This window comes from Eubalaena glacialis, chromosome 4, assembly GCF_028564815.1.
Source record: "Eubalaena glacialis isolate mEubGla1 chromosome 4, mEubGla1.1.hap2.+ XY, whole genome shotgun sequence".
NCBI lineage: Eukaryota > Metazoa > Chordata > Mammalia > Artiodactyla > Balaenidae > Eubalaena > Eubalaena glacialis.
Genome location: NC_083719.1, coordinates 91,521,775 through 91,547,869, shown reverse-complemented (window position 1 = coordinate 91,547,869; position 26,095 = coordinate 91,521,775). Strand labels below are relative to the sequence as shown.

The 26,095-nt window shown below is 37.6% G+C and overlaps 1 protein-coding gene across 1 annotated transcript in view; it reads right to left on the bottom strand.

Moving 5' to 3' along the window:
* CAMK4 (calcium/calmodulin dependent protein kinase IV) overlaps positions 1-26,095 on the bottom strand; it is a 216,827-nt gene that overhangs the window by 78,661 nt on the left and 112,071 nt on the right. Inside the window, exons 3-4 of the mRNA XM_061189506.1 lie at positions 5,978-6,040; positions 3,900-3,982 (exon numbers count right to left, since the gene is read on the bottom strand). Of these exons, the coding sequence (XP_061045489.1) occupies positions 3,900-3,982; positions 5,978-6,040 (146 nt within the window). The remainder of the gene's footprint in view (positions 1-3,899; positions 3,983-5,977; positions 6,041-26,095) is intronic.

Genomic DNA, 26,095 nt, shown 5'->3' with positions numbered 1-26,095 from the left:
GTGATTGAGTGAGTTAAATACATACACAGTTTTGCATAGGACCAACCAATACATCAGGGATTCTCCATAAACACAATAAACAATAGTTTATTCCCTTGGAAATGATTTAAAAGGGGCTAACTGGATTTAATAAGAAAGACAGTGAGGCCATATGAGGAGGAAGAGTTGGACGAAAAGACACACCAGCTGCCTATTTGGGGACGATCATTTACCTTGACTCATTCTCAGTTTCCACATCTGTATAGTGGGGACAATGCTCTTCATCTGCTTGCCCCAGAGGGTTGACATAAAAGAGGAAGACACACTAGTGTCTGTGAAAGAACTTTTAAAACCACATGTACTGAATTTTTGCTCTCAGTAATGGTGGGGTAGACAAGCGTACAGGCAAGAACAATGAAAACAAGCTAAATAAAATATATTTTAAAGTATATTTGAAGACATCTCAGAGTTACCAAGGAAGTTAAGGCTTTAGGAGCCAAGATCTAGAAGAGAAGAAAAACCCAGAAAAGCAAACTTGATATCTGATGCCTATGCTTTCCCTTTAAAGGCATTTACTGATTCTAAATCAGTAGCTGATGGGCCATCTCACAGGGTAGAGGGAACAGAAGCTAGCATTTAGGGTCTATCTGTTAAGGAAGGGGGGCCCTGGCAAAATCCCCTGGCTTAAATTGGGACCCTTAAAGAGCAAAACCCTATGAGCAACAGCTGACAAGAAATAGATCCACCCTCAGGAAGCCCAGCTTTGAATCAGTCCACTGCCTGATTAGATTAAAGTGATCTGTTCCTCACCTTAACTGCCTGCTGGAGCAAAATAAAATCTGCTCTTTTGGAAGGCAACAACATTTAAAGCCTCAAATTCTAAAACCTTTTATACATAATGTTTAGCATTTGAACAAACATAATCTAGCAAGCAAAAACACAAGGAGAAAACAGAAAAAAAAAGACAATTAAAAATTCACAAGATATTCTGATACTGGAGTTAGACAAAAATCAGAAAAAAAAAAAAAAACAACCTTTAAAAAAATTTAATTAGAAGACCAGAAGGACACTGCTAAATTAGTTATCTTAAAATACAATCATTTTCTGGAAAAAAAATACTTGAAAATTTACTCTTAAACAACCTCAGAACTTGTCCACTTAAAAAGTTCAATAAATTTATAAGAATTGTGACTAGATTGAGAAAGACGGAACAGAAAACGTTCTGGAGGTTTTTCCATGATATCGTAATTTTGTGGAAATTTTTTGGGGGGATTTTCTTGGACACAAAATATCACTGATTTTAATCCCTAAAATTGTAATCCATTGTCCTATGCAATTTACTATTCATACTCTACATGAAACAGCAGATTCCACTTGGATTTACCATGTTTCAGTTTTTAGGAGCACCGTAGAACAGATCTTTTGTTAATAAAATACAACCATTTTGACTATAGTGGACTAACATAATTATCTCTTCATCAGTTGCTCCATTAGTTCATTCATTAGATACTATTAGAGTCATCATTAGCCCAGAAATGAATTTCTATCATTACAATTAAATATGTTTGGTTTTTGACCTAAGTACAGGAAAAAGAGACCATATTATGATTTTTAACTCTCAAGAAAGAAAGCAATAAATGGATAATAATGCAGGATATATTTTCAGTTTGATACAAATTTAAAGATAACTGTAGAATTAAGTAACTTAATGGCAACAGATATGTGGACAACAACATTCAGGGGGAAAAAAGCCTATTATCCACGACCACTAAGAGTTTATAGAGTAGTTGAGTGCTCTACTGGCTGTATGCCATTCTCTAGATGTCCTCTGTTAAATCCAAATATTTCATCCATTTATCACTGTAAATGAAATTTATCAACAGCATTTAGTTTTTCACTCTTATCTATAGCTGAATTAACTCTATTCCATCAAAATCAACTAGACTGCAAGACGAGAGAACCAGAAAGGCTGGGGAGAAGGGAAGGAAAGAGACTCCTGATTCCAAAATGATTCAGACAAACAGAGGTTAGAAGGTAAATAGTAAGTGCCATTGGTAGATGACAACTTCATTGTGAAATTCCTGTCCTGCAATTATTTACAAAGAACAGGAGATTTTTCTCTGTTAGACCATAATTAGCAGAGAAATATGTAAGTCTTCCTTAGGAAGATCTCACGGCTCCAAAGCCAGCAGGATCTAACTATAATTTGACTCTGTTAATGTACGTAAAGAAGGAATATGTCCATGAAAGAGTCAGCTAAAAAGGTGTTGAAAAAGGACCAATTATTGGCAAATTTAGGCAACATTCAAATAAACTAGTCCAGAAGAGTCTTGACTAAGCATATGGGAACATGATAGTTTTAGGATAAGGCTATCCTTATAGTGGATCAGAGTGTTTCAGCTTCCTTAGGATCATAGTACAGCTTCAAATTTGTTCTGAGGTTCAGAGAAGTTAAGCAAACCGCTCTATGTTAGTTATTTGTTCCTTAAGTCAGGATTTAAAACCATGAGTCCAACTGACTATGAGCCAAATACCACAAGAAGTATCAATATATGTCTAGGCTACCTATGCTTACTTCCCTCAGGTGATTCATTTATTTGTAGAGAATGAATATAGTTTAAATGCTACAATTTTTAAAATCTGATAAATTCACATAACTTGCTCTAAGGAAACTTTAATATACATCTGAACAAAATGTTGAAGGTACATATGTAGCTCCAATCAAGGCCATTTTGCTTCTTCCTATCTGAAGATCCAACTCTGCACTGGGTAACATTAAAAGCAGACAGGAACTTTGAAAACCAATACGAAGACTTTTGGAAGCTCTTGAAGAGGCAGTAAATTTAACTGGGTGGAGTAGGGGTGGGGAAGAAGGGGAGGCATGCTCTTCTCCTAACACATTCTAAACCCTTAGGTATCTTTCTCCTCAGAGTCCATTCATTGTAGCAGTTGCTCACTCACTCATTCATGCAGCAAATATTTATTGAGAATTTACTGTGCTCCAGGCACTCATGCTACATTAGCAGTTCATCAACCTCTCTTCTGTCTTCTGTCTTCAGTCCACTTCTCTCTTAACCCTTTCTTCAACCAACAAGACCTTTACATCACAGAAACTGCAGTTTCTTACCATTTCTGATATATACCTACTCAGTCTCTTTGTCTTCTTCCAATTCCATTCTTGCTTAATTACCCTGTTCAGCACAGCAAAGAGCTCCTAAGAGCCCATCAGGGCAAAGAGTGAATTCTGAGAAGATGAGGAGGGTAGGAAAGCTATGGAAGCTTAAAGTGTGTGTCTCTTGTACAAATAGTGTACCTATATTATGCGCTAGCAGATTTCCAGAAATACTCCCTGCCATCCTCAAACCTCTGCCTTGAGTGATGAACATATGAACAGACAACTAAAATTGGCTATAATTGGATATAACAGAACATGTTTTTCTCTGCAACTTGGAACTCTACACAGCCTAACAAAGAAAGTAGGCCTAGAAACAATCATTTGGAGAGAATTGATTTTTATGGCTTTTGGATCATAATAAAGAATACTATTATAATACATGTTTAACTTTCTATAATTCTCGTTGAATATTTTCTCACAAAATATTGTCATAAATCTTACTATTTAGTTTAGATTTAGTATGACTTTAGAAATTCTGCTTTTTATCTGGAAGTAAATGTTTGCAGAAGTAAATAGTACAATGTTTCTATTTTTGTTCACTAAGCTTCCCAAATTTTCGTCTACCCACATCTTATCAAATATCACTCTCTTTCCATTCTACACTCCTTTTAAGATCTATTTTAGTAGAAGTTATCAACTGGTATAATATGTCACTATGAAAAATTTCAGGAGAAATTTCCTTTTGGTTATTTTTGGTGACTGGAAGCAAAACCTTACTGTGGTTACATTGCCAGGACCTACTCACCTGTCAAACAGCTCTCCTCCTGTGACGAGTTCTAGGACCAGACTGATTTCTATAGGGGTTTCAAATATCTCTTTAAGTTTTATCTGGGAAAAGATATAAAAAAATCACAAATTCTTTATTTTCAACTTTCTAGGAAATAGTTAAAATTATGGCTACAACAGCACTCTCTGTAAGAGCAATATGTTGGATCATGGTTAAAAAAGCTTCCTTATTCTAGGACCAGGCAGTCATTTGTCACTCTCTGGTTGTTTTTATCAGTTACCTCATTTCTTCAAAGGTCCTTTTGAGTTTTTATATTTTTCATTTTGATAGTTGAAAGATACCTGCCCTATAAATGTTTCTTAAATTTTGCCAAATCATCCCAATTTCTGCATTTCAACAGAATTAAAAAAAACAAAAAAACAAACAAAAAAAAACCAAACAGAAGCAAACGAAACTTCCTAAACCATTTGAAAGCATCATGGTTGGTAGAGATGCAGATGCCTCTTTCTCCTAGAAAGGGACTTCAATTAGGGGTCTAAGACAGAACAGGACCACGTTAAAATCTGTCTGTAGGGAAAGGGAATCCCTTAACAGCTAAAAAGTTGCTGGTTGATGAAAGGATACTCAGAAAAGTAACAGTGATAGTGATTTGATTGACCATAACAGGGTTTTCATCACATTCAGATAATCCATCCAATTTTGGATATTTTCCTTCTGAGAATCTAGTGACCAGGACTGATCTATATTTGAGGAAAATTCCATATTGACTTCTCTTTGAAAGAAATAAGACGGATAATGTAAAAGTGGTGATTATATATGGTAAATTTTGTTAATTGCTTACCCAAAGCCCTTCTCCCCCTACTTTACTGCAAACAGAACCCTCATTTGTTTAGGGAAGCAAGGTACCTAGCCTTAAATTATGGATTATGTTTGGTCTAAGCCACTTATGATAACCCTACTCCCTAATTTTCCAGTCTCCATGCAGTTTAGGGTGATCTTGTGACCAGATCTTGTGGCCACAAACTGAAGAGAATTCTACTGCAGCTGGAAATTCTGGAAAAAGCTTTTACGCTTCTCATCAGACTCTGCTTGTTAAGCCTTTCCACTACTTTCTGTCTTGAATATAGACCTGAAGACTTGTGAACACTGTGGAGCAGCCATTTTAGGACCATGAGGGAAAAGCATGAAGGTGAAAGCCAGTGCACTGAAGATGGGCAAACCAATGGATGGAAGGTGTCTGGGTCCTGGATGGCATCACTGAGGAACTGAACGAGTGTTAACAACTGCCTGCCTTCTGATTTCTTACAACATAAGAAAAATATTTGTTTAGGCCACCATATTCAAGTTTTCTGTTATTTACAGCTGAATGCATTGCTAACTAATATACAAGATTTAAGCTCTTTGCCTTGAGCCTAAGCATTGCAGGTCATCCTCGGGAACACCACAACTTTCTCAGAGAAATGAGTAAAATATTTTAAGTAAGTGACTCAATTTATAGAAACAAGTTATGGTCTGGAAAATGATTTTGTTCTTTTCACTTCATTGGCTCAAGAAAGCTTTTCCCCAGCCCTTCTTTCCCTCAGTGCCTTTGTCTGGACATAGCCTAGAGCAGAGCTTGGGAGGACGTTTTATTTTCCCCATTCAAGTACATTATTTATTTGAATCTTCACATTGTCTCTGACGCAAATACTCTCTCATAGGAGACTGAAATGACTATGGAAAGCAATGCATTTTCTTCACAGGCGTTTTCAGCAATGGCATATTAGTAAGATAGGCCCACAAAAGAAAAAGCCTGTGTCTTATTAGAGTGAAAAAAACTCTCCAATTTTAGTTATCCTCTTATGCATGAAAACATCAATGGTATATATTGCTGAACTGCCCATTTTGAAACTCTTTCAAGGGGTATTATTCTTAAGATTTATTCAGTTAAAAAGAATTGAAAAACGGGATCAGATAAGGACAAGAGCTAGGCCAAGGTGGCTACTTACTGGAGGTGGAAGAATCCCTTTCTCATCATCAGAATGGACAGTAAAGAACAAAAATCTCATCCTGTAACATTGGAGATTATTTGAAATAACAGGCTAAAAACCACTTACAATGTTTGGATGTGAGAGGCGAAGAAGAACTCCTATCTCAGTTCTTACGATTTTTTTGTCCACCTAAAAGGCAAAATGAGAGAAACTGAAAGATACTCCCACCTTAGAAATATCTTCATTGTAGCAGAGAGTCAGAAACAGCAATAACCACCTGGATGAATCAGGTCAATGGCAGAGGTTAATTTCTAAGTGTTGCCTTCCTCCCTTTTTTGTCCAGCTGCATGTCTTTCCTCTCTGTTTCAGACATAAAGAGAACTAGTTACAAATATGGGTCACAACTTGTCAGACCGCTTGTGTGGCCCCTTTGCTATCAAAAATTATCACTATCACCACTAAGGCACAACTACATCTCAACCTATTCCTCCTCCTTCTCTTCCTTTCTTTTTTGGATCCTTGACCCAAACCCACTGGAGCTGTCAATCACTTCGCCTGCCTTTTTCCCACAGAAGTGAGCACATAACCCAGCCTAACCAATCAGAGTACTCTATTCTCTGGCCAAAGTGACCTGAGTCAGGGATATCCACCAGATCCAAGTCATTACAATCTGGGTCCTCCCCCCAAATTTTGCTCAAATAATCAAGAAAGAGGTATTCTCTTTTCCTCTGAAATTATGAGAGCAAGAGTATAGAGTCTGCCACTACCAGGGACCATTTTTGATACCATATGGAGATCACTTCACTGAAAATGGAGCCAACACAGAAAAAAACATTGCTAGAGATGAAGAATGAGTACTGCTTACCATGTAATCCACTGGATTCAGTTATGCATAAGCTAGTTTGCCCTTTGAGCTGTCTTATTATGTGAGCTACTGAATCTTCTTTTCTACTTAAGTTATCTGGAGTTGCTTGATGCTATCAGTGATGTAAGCTGAAGGAAAATAAAGGGGTCTAAGGAAATGATGACTCAGTATGAAAGGTTGGAGTAGAGATTTGGATAAAGCAGTTCCTCAGATCTATGTGTTTTCTGGGAGGGAAGAGGATCTACAACATTCATCATATTCTGCAAATGTCTGAGGCAGAGGAAAGCCTAAAAATCTGATCTATTTAAAAAAGAGAAAATGTGTTCCATGGAACTGGGGAGTCAAGGATCTCTCTTGAATGTATACGTAATGAATGTATAGTACATAGTAAGGGTCTAATATAGTTTTTAATGTGCTCAGCCTCATGTTATACAATGCTGGGCATATGAAAACACAAACAAAATATCATATTTTTCAGAGGAAGATTAAAATCTAATTTTGGGCATAAGACTCCTCTAGAAGATGCCATAAGAAGATAGAAGAACATAAGTTGTAAACAAGTTTTGTTTTAAAAATTCCATTGTTCAGTGGAAGATCATTTTTCTGTGAGTCAAAATACTGCTATCATTCAAACAGTGGGCTAACTCTAAAAGACTTTGAAATTATTAGCCATTAAAAGTCATGCTATTGGACTTCCCTGGTGGCGCAGTGGTTAAGAATCCACCTGCCAATGCAGGGGACACGGGTTCGATCCCTGGTCCGGTAAGATCCCGCAAGTCGAGGAGCAACTAAGCCCAGGTGCCACAACTACTGAGCCCACATGCCACAACTACTGAAGCCTGCGTGCCAAGAGCCTGTGCTCCGCAACAAGAGAAGCCACCGCAATGAGAAGCCCGCGCACCGCAACGAAGAGTAGCCCCTGCTCACCACAACTAGAGAAAGCCCGCGCACAGCAATAAAGACCCAATGCAGCCATAAATAAATAAATAAATAAATAAATAAATAAATTTAAAAAACAAAAAAGTCACACTATTGTTAATATAAAATGAAGAAAGACTTGTTAAAGTGCGCACAGGTGATGCTAGTGTGATATGTGGGCTGCTGATGGCCACTCAGTGATATCAGACAGCCCAACACATGGGATATTGACAGCATGGTCTGTAGGTAATGTAGTATTAGAGGAAAACGCTATAAAAGTTCTTTTATCTAGTTAAAAAATCACATATTTCATGAAAATTTGCTATTGAGCAAGAGTCATTCTACTTGTATCAAAAGGAAGAGCTCTGAGAAAGAGGGGCATTGCTAAAACAGGCAGATGACACTGACAGATCTCTTCCAAAGAGTTCTTGGCTCACACTGCATTTCAGTTCTATAGATGTTGTTGAGGAAAATTTGGATATAGATGATAATTTTTTAATTATTTTAAAAATTTTAAATTTTTTTCCAGCTTTGCTGAGGTATAATTGGTATACAAAAAACCACACGTAATTAATGTATACAATATGGTGAGTTTGGACACGTGTATAGATTAATGTTACCATCACCACAATCAAGGTAATAAACATATCCATCACCTCCAAAAGTTTCCTGTGTCCCTTTGTTGTGTGTGTGTGTATGTGGGGTGTGTGTGTGTTGGGGGGGGTAAGCACACTTAATGTGAAATCTACCCTCAACAAATTTTTAAGTGAACAATACCTTATTATTAACTCTAGGCATTATGTTGTACAGTAGATCTCTGGAACTTACTCATTCTGTATAACTGTAACGTGATACCCATTGAACAACAAATCTCCATCTCCCCCTCCACCTATCCCTTAGGAAGTACAATCCTACTCTCTACTTGTATGAGTCTGACTATTTTAGATGCCTCATATAAGAGGAATCATTCAGTGAATACAGGTTTTCTTTTAACGTTTTTATTGGAGTATAATTGCTTTACAATGGTGTGTTAGTTTCTGCTTTATAACAAAGTGAATCAGCTATACATATATATATATCCCCATATCTCTTCCCTCTTGCATCTCCCTCCCTCCCACCTTCCCTATCCCACCCCTGTAGGTGGTCACAAAGCACCAAGCTGATCTCCCTGTGCTATGCGGCTGCTTCCCACTAGCTATCTATTTTATATTTGGTAGTGCATATATGTCCATGCCACTCTCTCACTTTGTCCCAGCTTACGCTTCCCCCTCCCCGTATCCTCAAGTCCATTCTCTAGTAGGTTTGCGTCTTTATTCCCGTCCTGCCCTTAGGTTCTTCATGACCTTTTTTTTTCTTTTTTTAGATTCCATATATATGTGTTAGCATACGGTATTTGTTTTTCTCTTTCTGACTTACTTCACTCTGTATGACAGACTCTAGGTCCATCCACCTCACTACAAATAATTCAATTTTGTTTCTTTTTACGGCTGAGTAATATTCCATTGTATATATGTGCCACATCTTCTTTATCCATTCATCCGATGCTGGACACTTAGGTTGCTTCTGTGTCCTGGCTATTGTAAATAGAGCTGCAATGAACATTGTGGTACATGACTCTTTTTGAATTATGGATTTCTCAGGGTATATGCCCAGTAGTGGGATTGCTGGGTCATATGGTAGTTCTATTTTTAGTTTTTTAAGGAACCTCCATACTGTTCTCCATAGTGGCTGTATCAATTTACATTCCCACCAACAGTGCAAGGGGGTTCCCTTTTCTCCACACCCTCTCCAGCATTTATTGTTTGTAGATTTTTTGATGATGGCCATTCTGACTGGTGTGAGATCATATCTCAATGTAGTTTTGATTTGCATTTCTCTAATGATTAGTTAGGTGTTGAGCATTCTTTCATGTGTTTGTTGGCTATCTGTATATCTTCTTTGGAGAAATGTCTATTTAGGTCTTCTGCCCATTTTTGGATTGGGTTGTTTGTTTTTCTTAAATTGAGCTGCATGAGCTGCTTGTAAATTTTGGAGATTAATCCTTTTTCAGTTGCTTCGTTTGCAAATATTCTCTCCCATTCTGAGGGTTGTCTTTTTGTCTTGTTTATGGTTCCCTTTGCTGTGCAAAAGCTTTTAAGTTTCATTAGGTCCCATTTGTTTATTTTTGTTTTTATTTCCATTTCTCTAGGAGGTGGGTCAAAAAGGATCTTGCTGTGATTTACGTCACAGAGTGTTCTGCCTATGTTTTCCTCTAAGAGTTTGATAGTGTCTGGCCTTACATTTAGGTCTTTAATCCATTTTGAGTTTATTCTTGTGTATGGTGTTAGGGAGTGTTACATGTAGCTGTCCGGTTTTCCCAGCACCACTTATTGAAGAGGCTGTCTTTTCTCCATTGTATAGTCTTGCCTCCTTTATCAAAGATAAGGTGACCATATGTGCGTGGGTTTATCTCTGGGCTTTCTATCCTGTTCCATTGATCTATATTTCTGTTTTTGTGCCAGTACCATACTGTCTTGATTACTGTAGCTTTGTAGTATAGTCTGAAGTCAGGGAACCTGATTCCTCCAGCTCCGTTTTTCTTTCTCAAGATTGCTTTGGCTATTCGGGGTCTTTTGTGTTTCCGTACAAATTAGTGAATACAGATTATTTTTTATCACAATCTTCTCTTCCACAGGACAATAAGGATTTACTCACTAATACAGAATAAATATATTTTTCATTACTGCATGATGCTTAAAAAGATTTTAAGAACATGGGTGTCTGTAAATTAAGATTTGTTAATACTCAAACCTATTTTTCTCACTACACATTTAGCGTTTATGTAATATAAGGTTTTCCCCCTTGTTTTTGTATGTTTTTGATCCATATAAAATAAGTGTCAGAGAGATCCTTTAATTTTTTCATATGACACAGTAAACAAAAACTTTTTAATACAAATAAGAATTTTAAGCAAATTTATTTTTTATCATGTATGTCACACATTAAATATTGGGATGCCTTCAAAACTTAGTTCTTTGAAAGTTATCTAAACTCTGGAAATATTCATAACATACTAGATTATTTGGACTAGCAATCTTCTAATGTAGTTATTTATTTTTAATTCAGAATTAATTTTTCTTTAAAGGTAATTTTGAAAAGGGTAATTATTTTCCCACTATACTCCAGATCAGTGGTTCTCAAAGTGTGATCAGAGGACCCTTCCGGGTCCCTAAGACTCATTCAGGGTATGTATGACGTTCTCCCTTTTCCAACTGCACATCTGGGTAAGGCTAGATTTTTTCCTATACTTGAAACAAAACAACATATTGAATGCAGAAGCAGATGAGAATCCAACTGTCTTCTATTAAGCCAGATAATAAAGAGATTTACAAAACAATGCCACTCTTCTAAGTATTTTTTTATTTTGGAAAATATAGCTATTTTTCACTAAAAATGTTATTTATGTTAAAATATACTGGGTTTATTACTGTTATAGTTTTAATTAATTAATAAATACTTAAAAATTCTTTAATCTCTATTACAGCAGTCCCCAACCTCTTTGGCACCAGGGACTGGTTTCGTGGAAGAAAATTCTTCCATGGATGTGGGAGTGGGGAAGTGGCAGATGGTTCCGGCGGTAATGCGAGCGATGGGGAGCAGCAGGTGAAACTTGGCTCGCTCACCCGCCGCTCACCTCCTGCTGTGCAGCCCCATTCCTAACAGGCCGCAGACAGGTACTGGTCCATGGCCGTGGGTTTGGGGACCCCTGCTCTATTATATCGAGATTCTTTAATCTCTAATATAGTAAATGTGTATAGCTATTTGGGATTCTCAGTAAGTTGGAGAGCAAAAAGGGCTCCTAAAGCCCAAAAGTTTGGGAACCACTACTCCAGAAAACTTAATATTATACATTTGAAAATAGAAAATAGAAAAAAAAGAACAAAATTGTAGTAATAATTTAAATGAAAGAAAAATGTGAATGCGGTCTCCTTCCTGCTCGAATGCTGGAGCCCAGGTTGAATGCAGGTCATGACTTAAGTGGAGCCTGAGAAGAATCGAAGAAGAAGGAAGTTAGAGAAAAATAGGGTATTAAAAACCATCAATCCACAGAGAGTAAACTGAGTGACAAAATCTGGACTAGAAGCCAAAGTAATGACAACCAAGGAAACCAGCAGGGGGTAAAGTTGAGAGGGAGAAGTGGACAAACAAGCAGGCAGATAAATGACTGAGAAGCCAAGGACAAGACAAGGCTGAGGTCAGAAAATCCTTCCCAGAGAGATTAGCTGAGAATCATTTGTCATCTCTTGAAACAAAGCCTAGAGGTTCCTAGGCAGCCAGACTTTGGGGGTGGTTCCTCCAAAGGTGTCATGTCTTGGAGGTCACACCGGTGTGCGTCTTGACAGCCATTTCATCTGATATCTTCTCAATATTTCTCTAGTTCCAGGAGTTATTGTTTCCTTCCTACTTCTGACTTCCCCTTCCAAATACCTGGGTAGGTCAGGATAGGGTCTGAGCACTGGCACTGCCATTCAGAATAAGTGTTGTTTTCCTAGAAAATAACTGTTAAGCAAGTTAACTGTTAAGCAACTGTTAAACGAGTAGAGACTACTGCTGTACTTCTTCTAGGATTCAGACAAGTAAAGCAGCATTTCCACATAAAATGCTCAGCTTCATCTCATTTTCTTTGCAGGGGGACTCCCTGGTGGTCTAGTGGTTAAGACTCCATGCTTCCACTGCAGGGGGCACGGGTTCGATCCCTGGTTGGGGAAGCTCTGCATGCCTTGAGGTGCGGTGAAAAAAAAAAAAAGAATTCATTTTCTTTGCAGAGATTGAGACCATAAGTCTTATTTTGTCTCTCTGCTATTTCTCTGGCTTCTTAGGCTCATTTTTGGTTTTAACAATGACCAGAGAACATGATGTGAAGTACAGAACTGTGCTCCTCAAATCCTTTGTGGAAAGAGGCAAAATGTAAATTATTAATGGGTAAATAAGCAGACAAATATCTTTAAATTTTCACAATTCTTTTCTGCATAGCTTCTGCTTAATTTAGCATCCTGTTTTCTGACATATCAACAAGTACATGCTGGCACTAACATGCTTGGTGAAAAGACTTGACAACTGGAGCTTTGTTAAATTCAAGAATGACAGTTTTAGCCTACAAGGATTTGAAAGCTAGGAACTGCTATTTGAACATGCAAAAATCAAATGTGGGACACTGAGAAAAATACTGAGGTTTTCCTACCTTAGGCTAATATCTCCAACAACTACAGAATTTTAGCCAAGTCTGACTATTCCTTTATCTTCTTGACCTAACAGAAACCTGGGCATCTCATGACTACCTTACTTTCTTTAGGGTCTTCCCAAGTGGTGACTTGTCTTCATGCCAGTAGGAAAGGTACCACAGGGCCTGGAAGGAGGACAGGGTGTCCTTTATGCTACTCATTGCTATGTCCAAACCATTTCTCCTCCCTTATGCCTCCAACAAAGAGGCCAGTTTAGCCAGAGGAAAGTGACAGAGGAGGAAAACAGTAGATGATGACAGAGTCTCCTAATGACCAGAAGCCAGGTTGAACATGGTAAGGACTTGATATTTTTGTATCAGAGAGGTCAGACACATTTGGAAGATTTTGAGAGAGGAATGACATGACCTCAGTTAATTTTTAAAGGGATACTCTCACTCTTGGGAATTCCCTGGTGGTCCAATGGTTAGGACTCTGTGCTCTCACTGCTGAGGGCCCGGATTCAATCCCTGGTTGGGGAACTAAGATCCCACAGGCCAAGCAGTGCAACCAAAAAGAAAAAAAAGAAGGATACTCTGACTCTTGTAGGGATGAGGATGTGAGGATGATTGGAAGAGTTAAATCAGAGAAACTCAATAAGAAGTTATGGCAGTTATCCAGGTGAGAGTTGATGGTGACTTAGACCCAGGTGCTAGTGATGAAGGAGGTAAGTGAGAAGTAGATGAACATTTTTTTAAGGAAGAACCAACAGTATTTGAAGATGGGCTGGTTATGGGGTATAAGAGAAAGAGAAATGCAAAGGTTGACTGCTTGTTTTTCCATCTGAGAAATGGGTAGAATAATATTGCCATTTACTGAGATGGTGAATAAACAGGTTTAGAAAGATGCTAATAATATCGTGTCCCTGTCCATTGTACTGAACTCACCTACCATTCATCCCCTTTTACTACAGCTCACTGATCATCGAATTGATCTTTCAAGAAGCCAAGATCATTTCCACTTCTGAGCCTTTCCACTTTGTACCTGATAGTTTTTCATCTTGAATGTTCTTCTCCCAGATATTTCCGTGTGACTTTGGACTCAATGGAGAGGAGAACGGTAGGGGCAGCTACACAGAGGAGGTGATGGTTCAGAGGTGGAGGCAGTGATGAGCAATAGACATGGTGGGGTGGTACTGACAGAAAAAGTAAACTGTAGAGAAACCAGTATTCTATTTTACATTTAACAAGACTAGTATAATGCCAATCTGGTTCTGACCAGTATGAGAAGACAGACTAATAAGCATTTCACTCAGATAAGCTTGGTTTTGAAAATTGTGAAACAGTATTCTTTGGTAGTTCTGTAATAGCCACTTCCTACTCTCTGCAGACTCTAAAACATTTGGGAGGCAAAAAGGAGAAAAGTAGAGCTTTCCAATGGAGGAGGATCCCAAGGATTGGAACTGAATTTAAGAAGACAAAAATGGCTCTCAGAAGCTCAACCCAGAAAGAAAAACACTTGTTTTTCAGAACCTGAAACCTCTGTAAATCAGGTAGGTTCAGAAGACAGCAGCTCTTCCAAAGGAGGTAACCTCTCCTCCTTCATTCTTAGAGTCTAAAATATAAGACTTCCTGCTTGCAGATGCTAGAAATTCTTTCACGGGGAACAGTCTTTTACTTTACAGTGAATGAAGGAGGCTTAAAATATTCCTGGGAGAGATAACAAGCTGAACAAAGTTTATACAAAAGATCTGGCTGATGCCAGACTTTCTCTAGAAACAGGTTTGGCTTAACAGAGGGAGAGAAAAAAGGGAAGAGAACATGATATATAAAGTAGAAAGGACATTATATTTTATACACCTCTCTCTCCTATTTCTTTCATCTCTGTATCTCTCCCTGGCATTAAGAATATATGGGGGTAACCCTCATTTAATACCTCTTATCTTTAAAAAGATCTCACCCCTCAGTCCCTCACCCCTCTTCCTGCTTCCAAAGCATAGCTCTGCTCCCCTTAGCAGAAAACCTCTCCAGAGCTGCCTCTGCATTTTCTCAACTTCCTCCTCCCTTTCCCCGTATATTTGTCACTGAAATTCAATCTGGCATCATCCCAAGAACTCCTCCAAAACTGCTTTTATAGAAGAAGTCAGTGGTCTCCTTGGAGGAGACTAACTGCTTTTCTGATCTTATCTTACTCTGTCAGCAGCATTCGATATATTTGATCACTCCCTTCTTCACGTGAAATTGATTATACCATGTCACCATTTTGGTCTGACTTACTTTAAAGGCTGCAGAAGTATTTTAATACTTCCTAACTAGTCTCCCTGCTTTGATTCTTAGTCTTTGCAATCATTCCCTCTGCATACAGCAGCCAGGGTGATGTCTTTAAAATGTAAATCAGATCCTGTCACTCTCCAACTTAAATGTTGGCATCCCATGGTTCTAAGAGTAAATGCAAACTTTTTACCAAGGCCTTAAAACTCAGGATGGGTTGGCCTCACCCTTTTGAGCTAATCTCATTTTTCTCTCTCTATACAGGCCACTCAACTCCCAGACCAGGCTCCAAGGCCTTCACACTTGCCACGCCCTCTTCCACTAGACCTTCTCACTTCACTCAGAAAACAAATGAGAGGCCTTCCCAGGTCACTGCATCAAAAGTAGCTACACACACATACACATATACGCATACCATAATTATCACTCTAATCCCTTTATAAAATTTACACAAATCTATGTTACCATTTAGTTACAAATTTATTATTTGTTTCTCCCACCAGAACATAAGCTCTATGATAGCAAGGGCTTGTCCATTTTTTACACATTAGTACCGCCAGCATTATTTACCAACACCTGGTATATAAATTTATTGAATAAATAAATGAGGGATGGTACTAGTGTTTGAATACAAAAGGTTGGGGGCTCAAAGGAAAAAATCCCTGGTTTAACAGCTCTGGTTAGATGAGATTAGATTTGGTTAGTCACTTCTCCTGCCATTCAAATCCGTATGAAATTTTTGTCATGTTATCAACACCAATGGAGTGGAGAATGCCTGTCTCACAGGCAGAGCTAAGTACCCAGATCTTCTAGAGCCTACACAGATAATAGCTTGTGATTTCTAAATTGTGAGCCACAAAGGGTCACTATACCACATATTCAAGATTGCACTCTCCCATGGGTAAATGGGGAATGTTCCAAGAAATATAATTAACAAAATCTCTGGTGAAGTTACTGACTTTCTAAATCTACTGCAGCAGGTACTGATATTCCTCACAGGATATAGAGCTTTCACAGCTTCTTCTTCAACCAGCACACCTTGCTGTTAATTTGTGTGATACATGCTGTGTATCAAACATAACCACAGAAGAGATTAAATGAGAATGAAATGAAGAAAATTAGAAAAGAGAAGAGTGAGAACTGGAGTGTACTATGCATTCCCAAAGAAGGAGAAGTGAGATCCTTGGTAAGCAGAGAATTCTAGGGATGCAACTGTGAATTTTCTGCTTTGTCTTTGTGCCAGTCAAGGGACAGTTCAAAAGAAAAGCTTTGCTGGGTTCCTATTCACATATTCCCCAATGAGGTGACTTCAATACCCGCATGGTCAAATCCATGCAAAAAAGAAATTGATATCAGGTGCTTACAAAAAATGAACATAATGTTAGCCTCCCAGATTTTCTTTTATGTTCATGTTGCCAGGGTTGGAAGAAAATAAACACATATTATAAATTTTTATAAAGGTATCAGCCACTTTTTTAAAAAAATGTAAAATATAAAAAATAAGGGTGAGTACCATATCTACCATTGTAACATTATCATTATCATTTTGGTTTATTTCCTTTCAGTTTTTAAAACTGTGCATATTTCCTTATATATTTCAAATATGGAAATACAATTTTGTTTCTTAGAGTGTTCACTGAAAATACCATAAAGTTTTATGAATACCCAATGTTCATAAGCAGAATGTAAAACAGAGCTTCCTAATGGCCCCGTGTCATTAATGGCTATCCTATGGTTAGACACTTACAATTGCCTACATTTTGTTACTAATATAAATCATTCTGTAATGAACATCCTTGGTTGTACTTTTTTTAAAAATGCAATTTGAATTCTGGCCCTACCATTTAGAGCCCTTTATAAAGTCTCTTATCCTATGTGAGGATTATTTCAATTTCTTCACGGATAAGATGGGGATAATAATTGCTACCCTACCGTGTTATTGTTGTAAGGATTAAATGAGAATATATACGAAATCTCCTGGCCCGTGGTAGATGTTCAGTGCCTTTCCTGAAAGAATTGGTAAAAATTAGGTAAACATTTCCTAGTCTTCTATTTCCAATTTTCTAAGTCTTCACATAAAAATTAATCCAACTAAAACAAAGTGTAGAAATATAAGTATTTATGAGGGTATTCCAGCCCTAGAAAGGAAAAATGCCTAATAAACATGAAAATATAGCTTTATTTATCTTTTTTTCCCTAAAAGTGTGGAAGACAACTTCATTAAAATCTTAAACTATGTCCAATATAATCTTCTTGTTGAATGGTAATCAAAGAGGGGGATTGGTGCCTATTTGCATTCAAATTTAAACACCTTCCTTCACCTTTTTTTGAAGACTGGGATGAGAGCTGTACTACTGTGGTTAAGCTCCATGGAAGTTTTAAGGCCATTTCTTATGTTTATTAATTACTGTTGACCATCAGGGTCACACCTGGGTTACTACAGACCTGAGTATCAGCCAGGTCCTATAGACATTCAAGTTCTAATAGAACTGAAACAAATTCATCATTTCTTTTTCGTTCTCTTTAGTCGTTTTCACACGGTCAAGGCAGTACTTTTCAAAATACTTTAAAAATTACCAAGAAGGCATGAAAACAGCAAAATTTAGTTCTCATTTTATATTGCTTTCAGCTGGACAGCAATGACTCGGTTGCAGAATTCCCAAACCATTTGAAGTGAGGGGCATATATTTTCAGAGGCCCTGAGATCTCCCTTTGATCCTAAAACTAAGTGATCATCTATGAGATACTAAACTAAGAATTTACATATTCAAGAAGTTTATGACTTTGTAACCTGTCAAATAACAAAAACAAAAAGTACTCCTGGAAATATTAGCATTTAAGTCTCATCAGTTACATCTTGGGCTTGAATCCCTTACTGAGGATAGCTTTGAATAGGGGAACACCTAGACACTCTTAGAAGCTTTAGCTCCTTGATGTTCTAAGACAATTAAGACTTTCAGATACCCTGGTTAATATTGTTCCAAAATGCTAAAAACTTCCTTAAAAAAAGGAAAAGAACAGGCTGTAGACACAAAAGGCTTTTAAATGACCCTAAAAGTGATATAATAATGCTCTGGGGCTGGAATAGGAAAGAGATACAAGAAATCTTAATGATTTAAGGTTTGAAAAAAAATTTCCTTGTTGCTTTTGTTCCACGGCAGTGTCAACAACAAATTGGCACTTGTCAACTACCTCTACAAGGATTAAATCATGTGTTGCTGCAGCTGCTGATTTTCAACACCCCCTGAAAGGAGTTCAGGGTGGAGAGCAGAAATGAGAAACTCTGTGCTCTGGGAAAACTGGCAGAACAGGTCTTCAGATAGTTACATATTTTCAGGATTCGACTTTATGAGCCCAATTCTTGTATCTCCTCATATCTAGAAAAGCACTAAAATCCTTCATGGTGACCACTGCTCCTGGTGACTAGCAGAAACCTTCTGCAAAAAATATGTGCTTGATTGTATATACTCCCCCTTCACCAAAATCACATATATACTGATCTTCCCCCCTACCTCTTTGGAGCAGTTTCTCAGAACTATCTGAAATGCTGTCTCCTGGGCTATAGTCCTCATTTTGCCCCTAAATAAAACTTGACTCACAACTCTCACGTTGTACATGTTTTTTAAGTCCACAGCAGTAGCTCTTTCTCTTTGTATAAGTCTGGATTTGCCTTCCTTGGTGAGGAAGCATCTTAACATCTTAACCCAGAGCTTCATTTTTTCTGAAGAGTTCAGATGTTTCCAGAAATCAATAACTAAAGCATGTCAGCTCAGTTCTTCTCAAAGTCTTTTTCTTTACAGTGATATGCATCTCCTCAATGCACTCCCATCAGCATGTCCTTAAATCTCTTCTGGATTAAATGGGTCAGAGCATAAAAGTTCCATGTATGACTAACTGGGTAGATATGCATACATTCCATGCTAATGCCCTACCATTGCTTCCTCTCTTGATAGTTTCCAGGACTGTCAGCGCTCAGAAAGGGCAGTGGAAAGGGGCCTATGATTCATGCAGTAGGGTAGTCTGGTCCTGTCTCTGAATGTCTGATCATTATTCAACCCCATGATGTGTTCCCCAGCTGTCTATAGCTGCTAATGCCCTTGCCTAACCCCGTCTCTAATGTAGTCAGCATCTGGCGATGGCTGTGGTGCATGGTTGCTTTATCCTCACTGTAGAGACCATGCTCCCATGTGTTACGTAGCTGCCCTTGAACCCAGAAGCCAATGTGGTAAGAACAGAGTGAGGGAGAAACAGCTTTGAGAGAGAGCTGAATTTACACTGAATACTTACTCTAAAGAAATTCTTTTAAACTAAAAGAGACTCTTAAACTGTAAAAAACTAAGATATTTTTGACTGAAAAATTTAAGTACTTTTCCCCCCAGATATCCAGTTGGTACCAGATTCAGGAAGAATTTTAATCATCATAGAATGCAAAGAATACTTAAATTTCTTTTTTTTTTTTTGCAGATATAAATATGGTCAGTAAATCGTGACACTCATCCACATTCCCCTTCATAAAATACGTCAAAATTTAAAAGATGACGATAGTAATCTTGGATCCACTTTGATTTATCAATAAAAGAAATCATTCACAGCCTACAGTACTTCAGTATGTATGTCACACCTTGAAACTGATCATGACACCCAAATATGTCCTGATGCTATGATGGAAAAACAGTTCTAAACTATTCTGATCTCAAAACTTCAAACAAAAATCCTCCCAGTGACAGTGTGGTATTCTGTGGGGAAAAAAGCATTGTAGATATAACTACCCATTTGATGTATTTTTCAGACTTCTGGGGTAGAGATAAGTATGAGTAGCTTTGAATGTACTGAATGTACTCTGTTATGCTGACACTTAGAGCAGAGAGCAAACTGGAACTCCATATACACAGCCACACGTGGGACCATCACTGCATCCTACCTACCCATAAGACAAAAGGCAAAGAGAGCCACACCCCGCAATGTTTTGTACATTACACACTCCTTCGTTATTCTTCTTTCATTTGTTAGTGGATATTGTATACTGAGACGCATTAAACTAAGGTTTTAATAACATTTGGAAAAGAAATACGTTGATTGTTTTCTCTGCACACAGGAAACTCTTGCTCACTCACAGTGTGACCTGAACTGCACTCAGCTTCTCTGTGTCTGTGTGTCAACAAAGGCTTTTTCATCCTTTATCAGATTAGCAAGGAGCAACATCTAGTTTCAGTCCCAGATCTGGGCCATGCTTATTCCTTACTTTTTTTTTTTTTTGGTCTTTTTCTCTTTCAGGACCTAGCTGGTATCAATAGAAAGGGCTCAGATTTGGGACACAAAAGTCCTGCGTTCAAATTCTCCATGCTATTATGCCCTTCGGGGAAACATCCCTTCTCTAAAACTCCCTTAAGTAAAACACTCCCATGAGGCATTGTTGCGTTAACATATGAAAGGGGCTACTACATATTGTTGAATAATTAAGTGTGGGTCCCATTCTTATTAGCATTATGCTTCTTTACTGTTAAAATTGCTGGAGTGGCATATGGTGATTTGAAAATGCTTACTTTAAAAAAAAAAGCTGTTACAAGCTAATTCAATACTGAAAATTATTTGGATCTCTTCTAATCAATATCCTTTGCACACAGTCATTCATTTCCTCTCTTTCAGCAAATTAATGGTTTTGGAGTTCCAGGACTTGATCTTCTCTTAGCCTTCTTTCTCTCCGCTCTTCTTACATTGTCTGGATGAATACAGCTTTGACCATCATTCAACTTTGTACCATAAAGAAATATAAAAATAAAAATTTGTTAAAATGTTTTTCCCTGTTAACACTAAGATTATAGCTTTTCCCCTTCTCACTAAGATAGGAATCCTAAGTTTGCTTTGAGGCTGATCTACTGTGTTCCTTCTCAGCTTTCCTGTTTGTGGTCCATCAGGCACCACTCCCCAGCTCTGATCTCCCTGGGCTCTTCTCAACTTTCCTGCTGCCCAGCACCTCTCCTTTGGTTACAAGGCCTTTCCCACTCAGTTCTCTGAGAAGTTTCTAGTCTCTTTCTTCTACTAGGGTATGGTAACATAAGCTCTTCCTCTAAGATTTCCTCTGGTTTGGGCTAGTCACCTCCTTTTTTACCTCCATAGACTTCATATAAAGGGTGAAGATCACTTTAGATCCAACCACTCACTACTTGTAAAAGTACCAGAAGGTTGGGACTTCCCTGGTGGTGCAGTAGTTAAGAATCGCCTGCCAATGCAGGGGACACAGGTTCGAGCCCTGGTCCGGGGAGATCCCACATGCCGCGGAGCAACTAAGCCCGTGCACCACAACTACTGAGCCTGCACTCTGCGAGCCACAGAGCCTGCACACCACGGCTACTGAGGCCCGTGCACCTAGAGCCCGTGCTCCGCAACAACAGAAGCCACCGCAATGAGAAGCCCATGCACCACAACGAAGAGTAGCCCCCGCTCACGGCAACTAGAGAAAGCCCGCGCGCAGCAACGAAGACCCAACGCAGCCAAAAATAAATAAAATTTAAAAAAGAAAGTACTAGAGGGTTAAATGTGATAACTTGAGTAGATGGTGTAACTGCAAAGTATGTTTCTTTCTGGGTAATAGCACACAGGTCAGTGCCTGTATTATCAATCTCTCTCTCCCTACTTCCCTTGTATCAGCTTGCCTCTGAATTATGTTTATTTTTTAAAAGGCAACAAAATGCCTGTGAAAGATCAATAAAATGAGAGGATAGATAAGTGAGCTGAATTGTGACAGATTCTAGCAGCGCTTCTATCAAGAAAGAAAACAAATCAAACTGCAACGACTAGTTCTCTGCAAGAATGTTCAGACTTCCAAGTGGATCTTTGAATGGTAAAGCATACAAATCAGGCCAAGATTTTAACATTCCACCCTGCTACCTCTCTTCTCTTGTAGACATATACTTGTCACAAACTGAATAGAAATATCCCTATTCCTATTCCAGGAAACCTGGCTTAATAGTCCCTATGAAAATCAATAGGTTCCAACTGACAGAATGCTTGAAGAAGTTTCACTTCACTTGACACAGCTTGTTATCGGCAAGCTACTTTCCTTAATGTGTTCTGAGACCTCAATTGGGCCCAAAAAGTCTATTTGAGCTAGTGATTTATTATTCTCCTCTCCATCACTGACCAAGGGCGACCTTGACTCCACTTCTAGAGCATACCCATTAGTTGTTAAAAGTAGTTATAGCAGTGTTTAATAGATGCATATCTTTAACACAGATTGACCTAGCCATCTCTCTTACATATATCACAGAAATTGAAAAATGAATGGCCTGTGGTCAGTTTTCCATGTTCCCAAAGGTTAGACAGAAAGAGACAAGAGCAGGTAATCCTCAGTTTACCAAGTGGTATAAATGTTATTATTTCTGTTTCAGAACTGAAAAACCTGAAAACTTCTCTAATGGAGACATCCCGGAGATTCAACTACCAAGAATTTGAGGGAGGCCTGTGTACATTCTGTAATTTAATCTAGAGCAACTTTTCAAAGTCTCCTGCAGCATCATAGTTACATACTCAAAGAGCTAATTCACAAGAACATAAGGAAAAATGAATACAAATTAAAAACTAACTCATAGAATGATTAGCAAGTCACAACGTGTGGCTCTTCAACTAACTGAGAGGAGGATAAAAGGCCTCTTTTATCCTTTAGCACTTAATGGAAATTTTATAAAAGTTAGGAACATTTACTAGGTGAATGCTAATTAAATTATTCAAGAAAAGCCTTTCCAGAAATCTATAGATAACTTTACATTACAATAACTAAAATATGACAAAATTTAAACCTAAAACAGCTTCTAAACTATGGATCAAGTCACAGTGCTCCAATGTCAACACTCAGAATAGAGCAGTAGGGTTGAAAGTGTTCCAAATCTAGGAATCACGGGCATCCAAGATTTGTTTAAGTATGAGGTCATATGACCAGAAATCTTTAGTGTCACATTAAATTTTATTGATAATAGTAAAATATATACCCATTTTTAGCAGATACTTTAAAAGCAATCCCAAAATGATATAATTAGTTTATTCATACAGCAGTATACAATATGTCTGGTGCTGCTTACTGCTTAGTTTTCAATCAAGCTGATGAAAACATTAGAATTACATAGAATGAGCTGGTACTATTATAATATAAAATATCTGTGTGGACCCATTACAATTAATAATAAGAACAATGTTCACCATTTATTACATGCTCCCTAGGTGCTGAGAAATATTTTACATAAGTTATCTCATTTTAATTGTCACTAAAATGCCACAGGCTAGATGTTCTTAAACTCATTTCACAGATGAAGAAACTAAGATTGAGAGATTTACATAACTGTTGTAGGGTCACACAGGTAGTAAGTGGCAGAAGTGATCCTGAACTCAAGTTGTCTGGCTCCACAGCCCATGATCTTACCCCACAACTACATAGCCATTCTTAAGGAGAGTCAGAAGACCTATACATTCTGAACTTACACACTGAGATTGGCTCTCAGACTCATAAATTCTGAATTTACACACTGAGATTAATTCTTAAACTCAATACTGGGTATTTCATGAAAGGATTTTATAGCAATCTGAATGCAATCTTTTTCAAGAGTTGAGCCACATGGCTAGAAATGTCATCAGGATTTTAGAATTCAAATATTTGTCTTCAAAATTCCAGGGACACTATAAATGATTGATGATCATAATTTTCTTAAATCTCAATCAGTTCTTGAAAATGAGCCATATTGATAGGCCTGAAGTGTGATTATTTAGGCACACCCTAAGGGATGTACTCCTTAGGAAAAGAGATAATGCCTGTGACTCATTCCTGAAATAGTGACTCCATTAACACCAAAATTCTTCAAAAGTTGTGAATCCATTTAACTCAGCAAAAGTCAGTCCAGACTGAAGGTTCCATCTGCATAATCTGTTCAAATTTTGACATTTTCTTGAATCTATTATTTTCCTTCTGTGCAGTTTTAAGTTCGGCATATTCAAAAGTCACGTAACATCAATAAAAAGGTCCCATCTTGTAAATCACTTATTGTCCCACTACCCGTGTCTGTCAGAATCTTTTAATGCCTCAAAGTTGTTCATCTGAGGACGCAGCTTAGAAAATCTTTCTACTCTACTTCAATTTCTTCTAAATATTGCATAAAACAGAGATGATGAAAGGCTCATGAGTGAAGGAAAAAAGGAAGCCTTGTTTCCTTCACCCTGGATTCATTTTACAAAGTTCACAGTAAAAGTTTCACTGATATCTGCAAGCCAATTACATACAAGGTAATGAGGTATTTATGGGCAACAAAAATGGCACTGCCTGTAAATCTGTAACTGTTTTAAAATAAAAAGTTACAAAATGGGTCACCTTTCCCAGGAGGAGAGTAGGTATGGCACTCCCAGTGACTTGATGAGTTCTTCAGTCCAAGGATCTCTAATACTACATGGAAAAAAAAAAAAACAAAAAAAAAACACCCAAAAGAGCCCTTCAATTCATTTTCCTCTCTTGTTTACTCTCACTGCCCTCAAAGCTTTATCCTCATTAATGACTTGATGAGACAAATGGATATTGTTTCTGGAAAAGTCCAGGATTTTCAGTATAGTAAAAAGTTGGTTCAACTATCATTTTCTGTTTTCTGGCACTTCAATACATCTATAATAGAGAGTCACTGGTGTTTATCAGGACATTTAGAAACTGTAAGATCTTGTAACACTTTCTGAATGTCCAGAGAAAAGTTATGTTGAACAGGATCTCAATGTTGAAGTTTGGTTTAACTCAAATTTTTCGTTATGAGAATTTTCTCATATACTGAAATTCTGAAATCCAGCATGGACACTAGTATACTGTCCTAAATTTAATAACTATTGATTTTTGCCATATTTTTTTTTTCTCTCTCTCTCCCTATATGTGCATACACATACACACACGCACACTTTTCTTCCATTGTGAACTATTTGAAAGTAAGTTGCAGACATTAATGATGTTGGTCGATTTGTATTTTAATGTATTCTAATTCTAGAAATTGTAGTTGTCTATAGATAAAGAACATGGTATTATATCCACATATAAAATATATGGTAATTTAAAATATTTTTGTTATAATTACATGTTAAGTTCCCACAAGGATATTTTACTAGCCAAAATACCTAACTGTCTGAACATAACAAGCTACTTTATGTTTATTATCAGTATTAATTCTGTCCTGTACCTGACAACCAATGGAATGTGGATTTCTCCATAAGAGTAGATGCTTTAGTCTGTCTTCCTATGGATAAATTAGAGTCTTTGTCTATCACTCAGACATATGAGTGCTTAATGGATTGTTAATGACAATCAGGGTGTTTTATAGGGGGAGTAAGTCCCTTATTGCCAAGGTAAACTAAATCCTTCCTAAAATATTAAGCTATGAGAAAGGAACATAATATTGCCACAAAATAAAATTTGGGTAAACTGTCCTGAAACAGCTTTTATACAGATCCTGGGGAAGAGGATTATTGTTATCAAATAATTAACTTGTTGAAGAGATAGGGAACTTTTCTTAGACTTAAAAACATTTATATATGAATCTAATCACCTATAAAATGGATAGGTTTTCTTATGTTTATTAGTTTCTTGAATGTGATAAAAGTTTTATTCAACTTCAGATAGATTATTGAGTGGAATATTTTGAAATTCACCTTAGAGGTCCTCTTTTATTGATAGGATTTTGGGTGGAATTGTGTTCCCCCTTCCAAAATATGTTGAAGTCCTAACCCCCTAGTCCTTAAAAATGTGACTTTATCTGGGAATTAGTTGTTGTAAATATAGGTAGTTAATTTAAGATGAGGTCATACTGGAGTAGGGTGGGCCCCTAATCCAACAGAACTGGTGTCCTTATAAGAAGAGGGAAATGTGAACACAGACATGCAGAGAGGGAAGATGATATGAAGACATGCAGGGAGAAGACTGCCATGTGACAATGAAGACAGAGATTAGAGTGATGCAATGACAAATCAAGGAACATCAAGC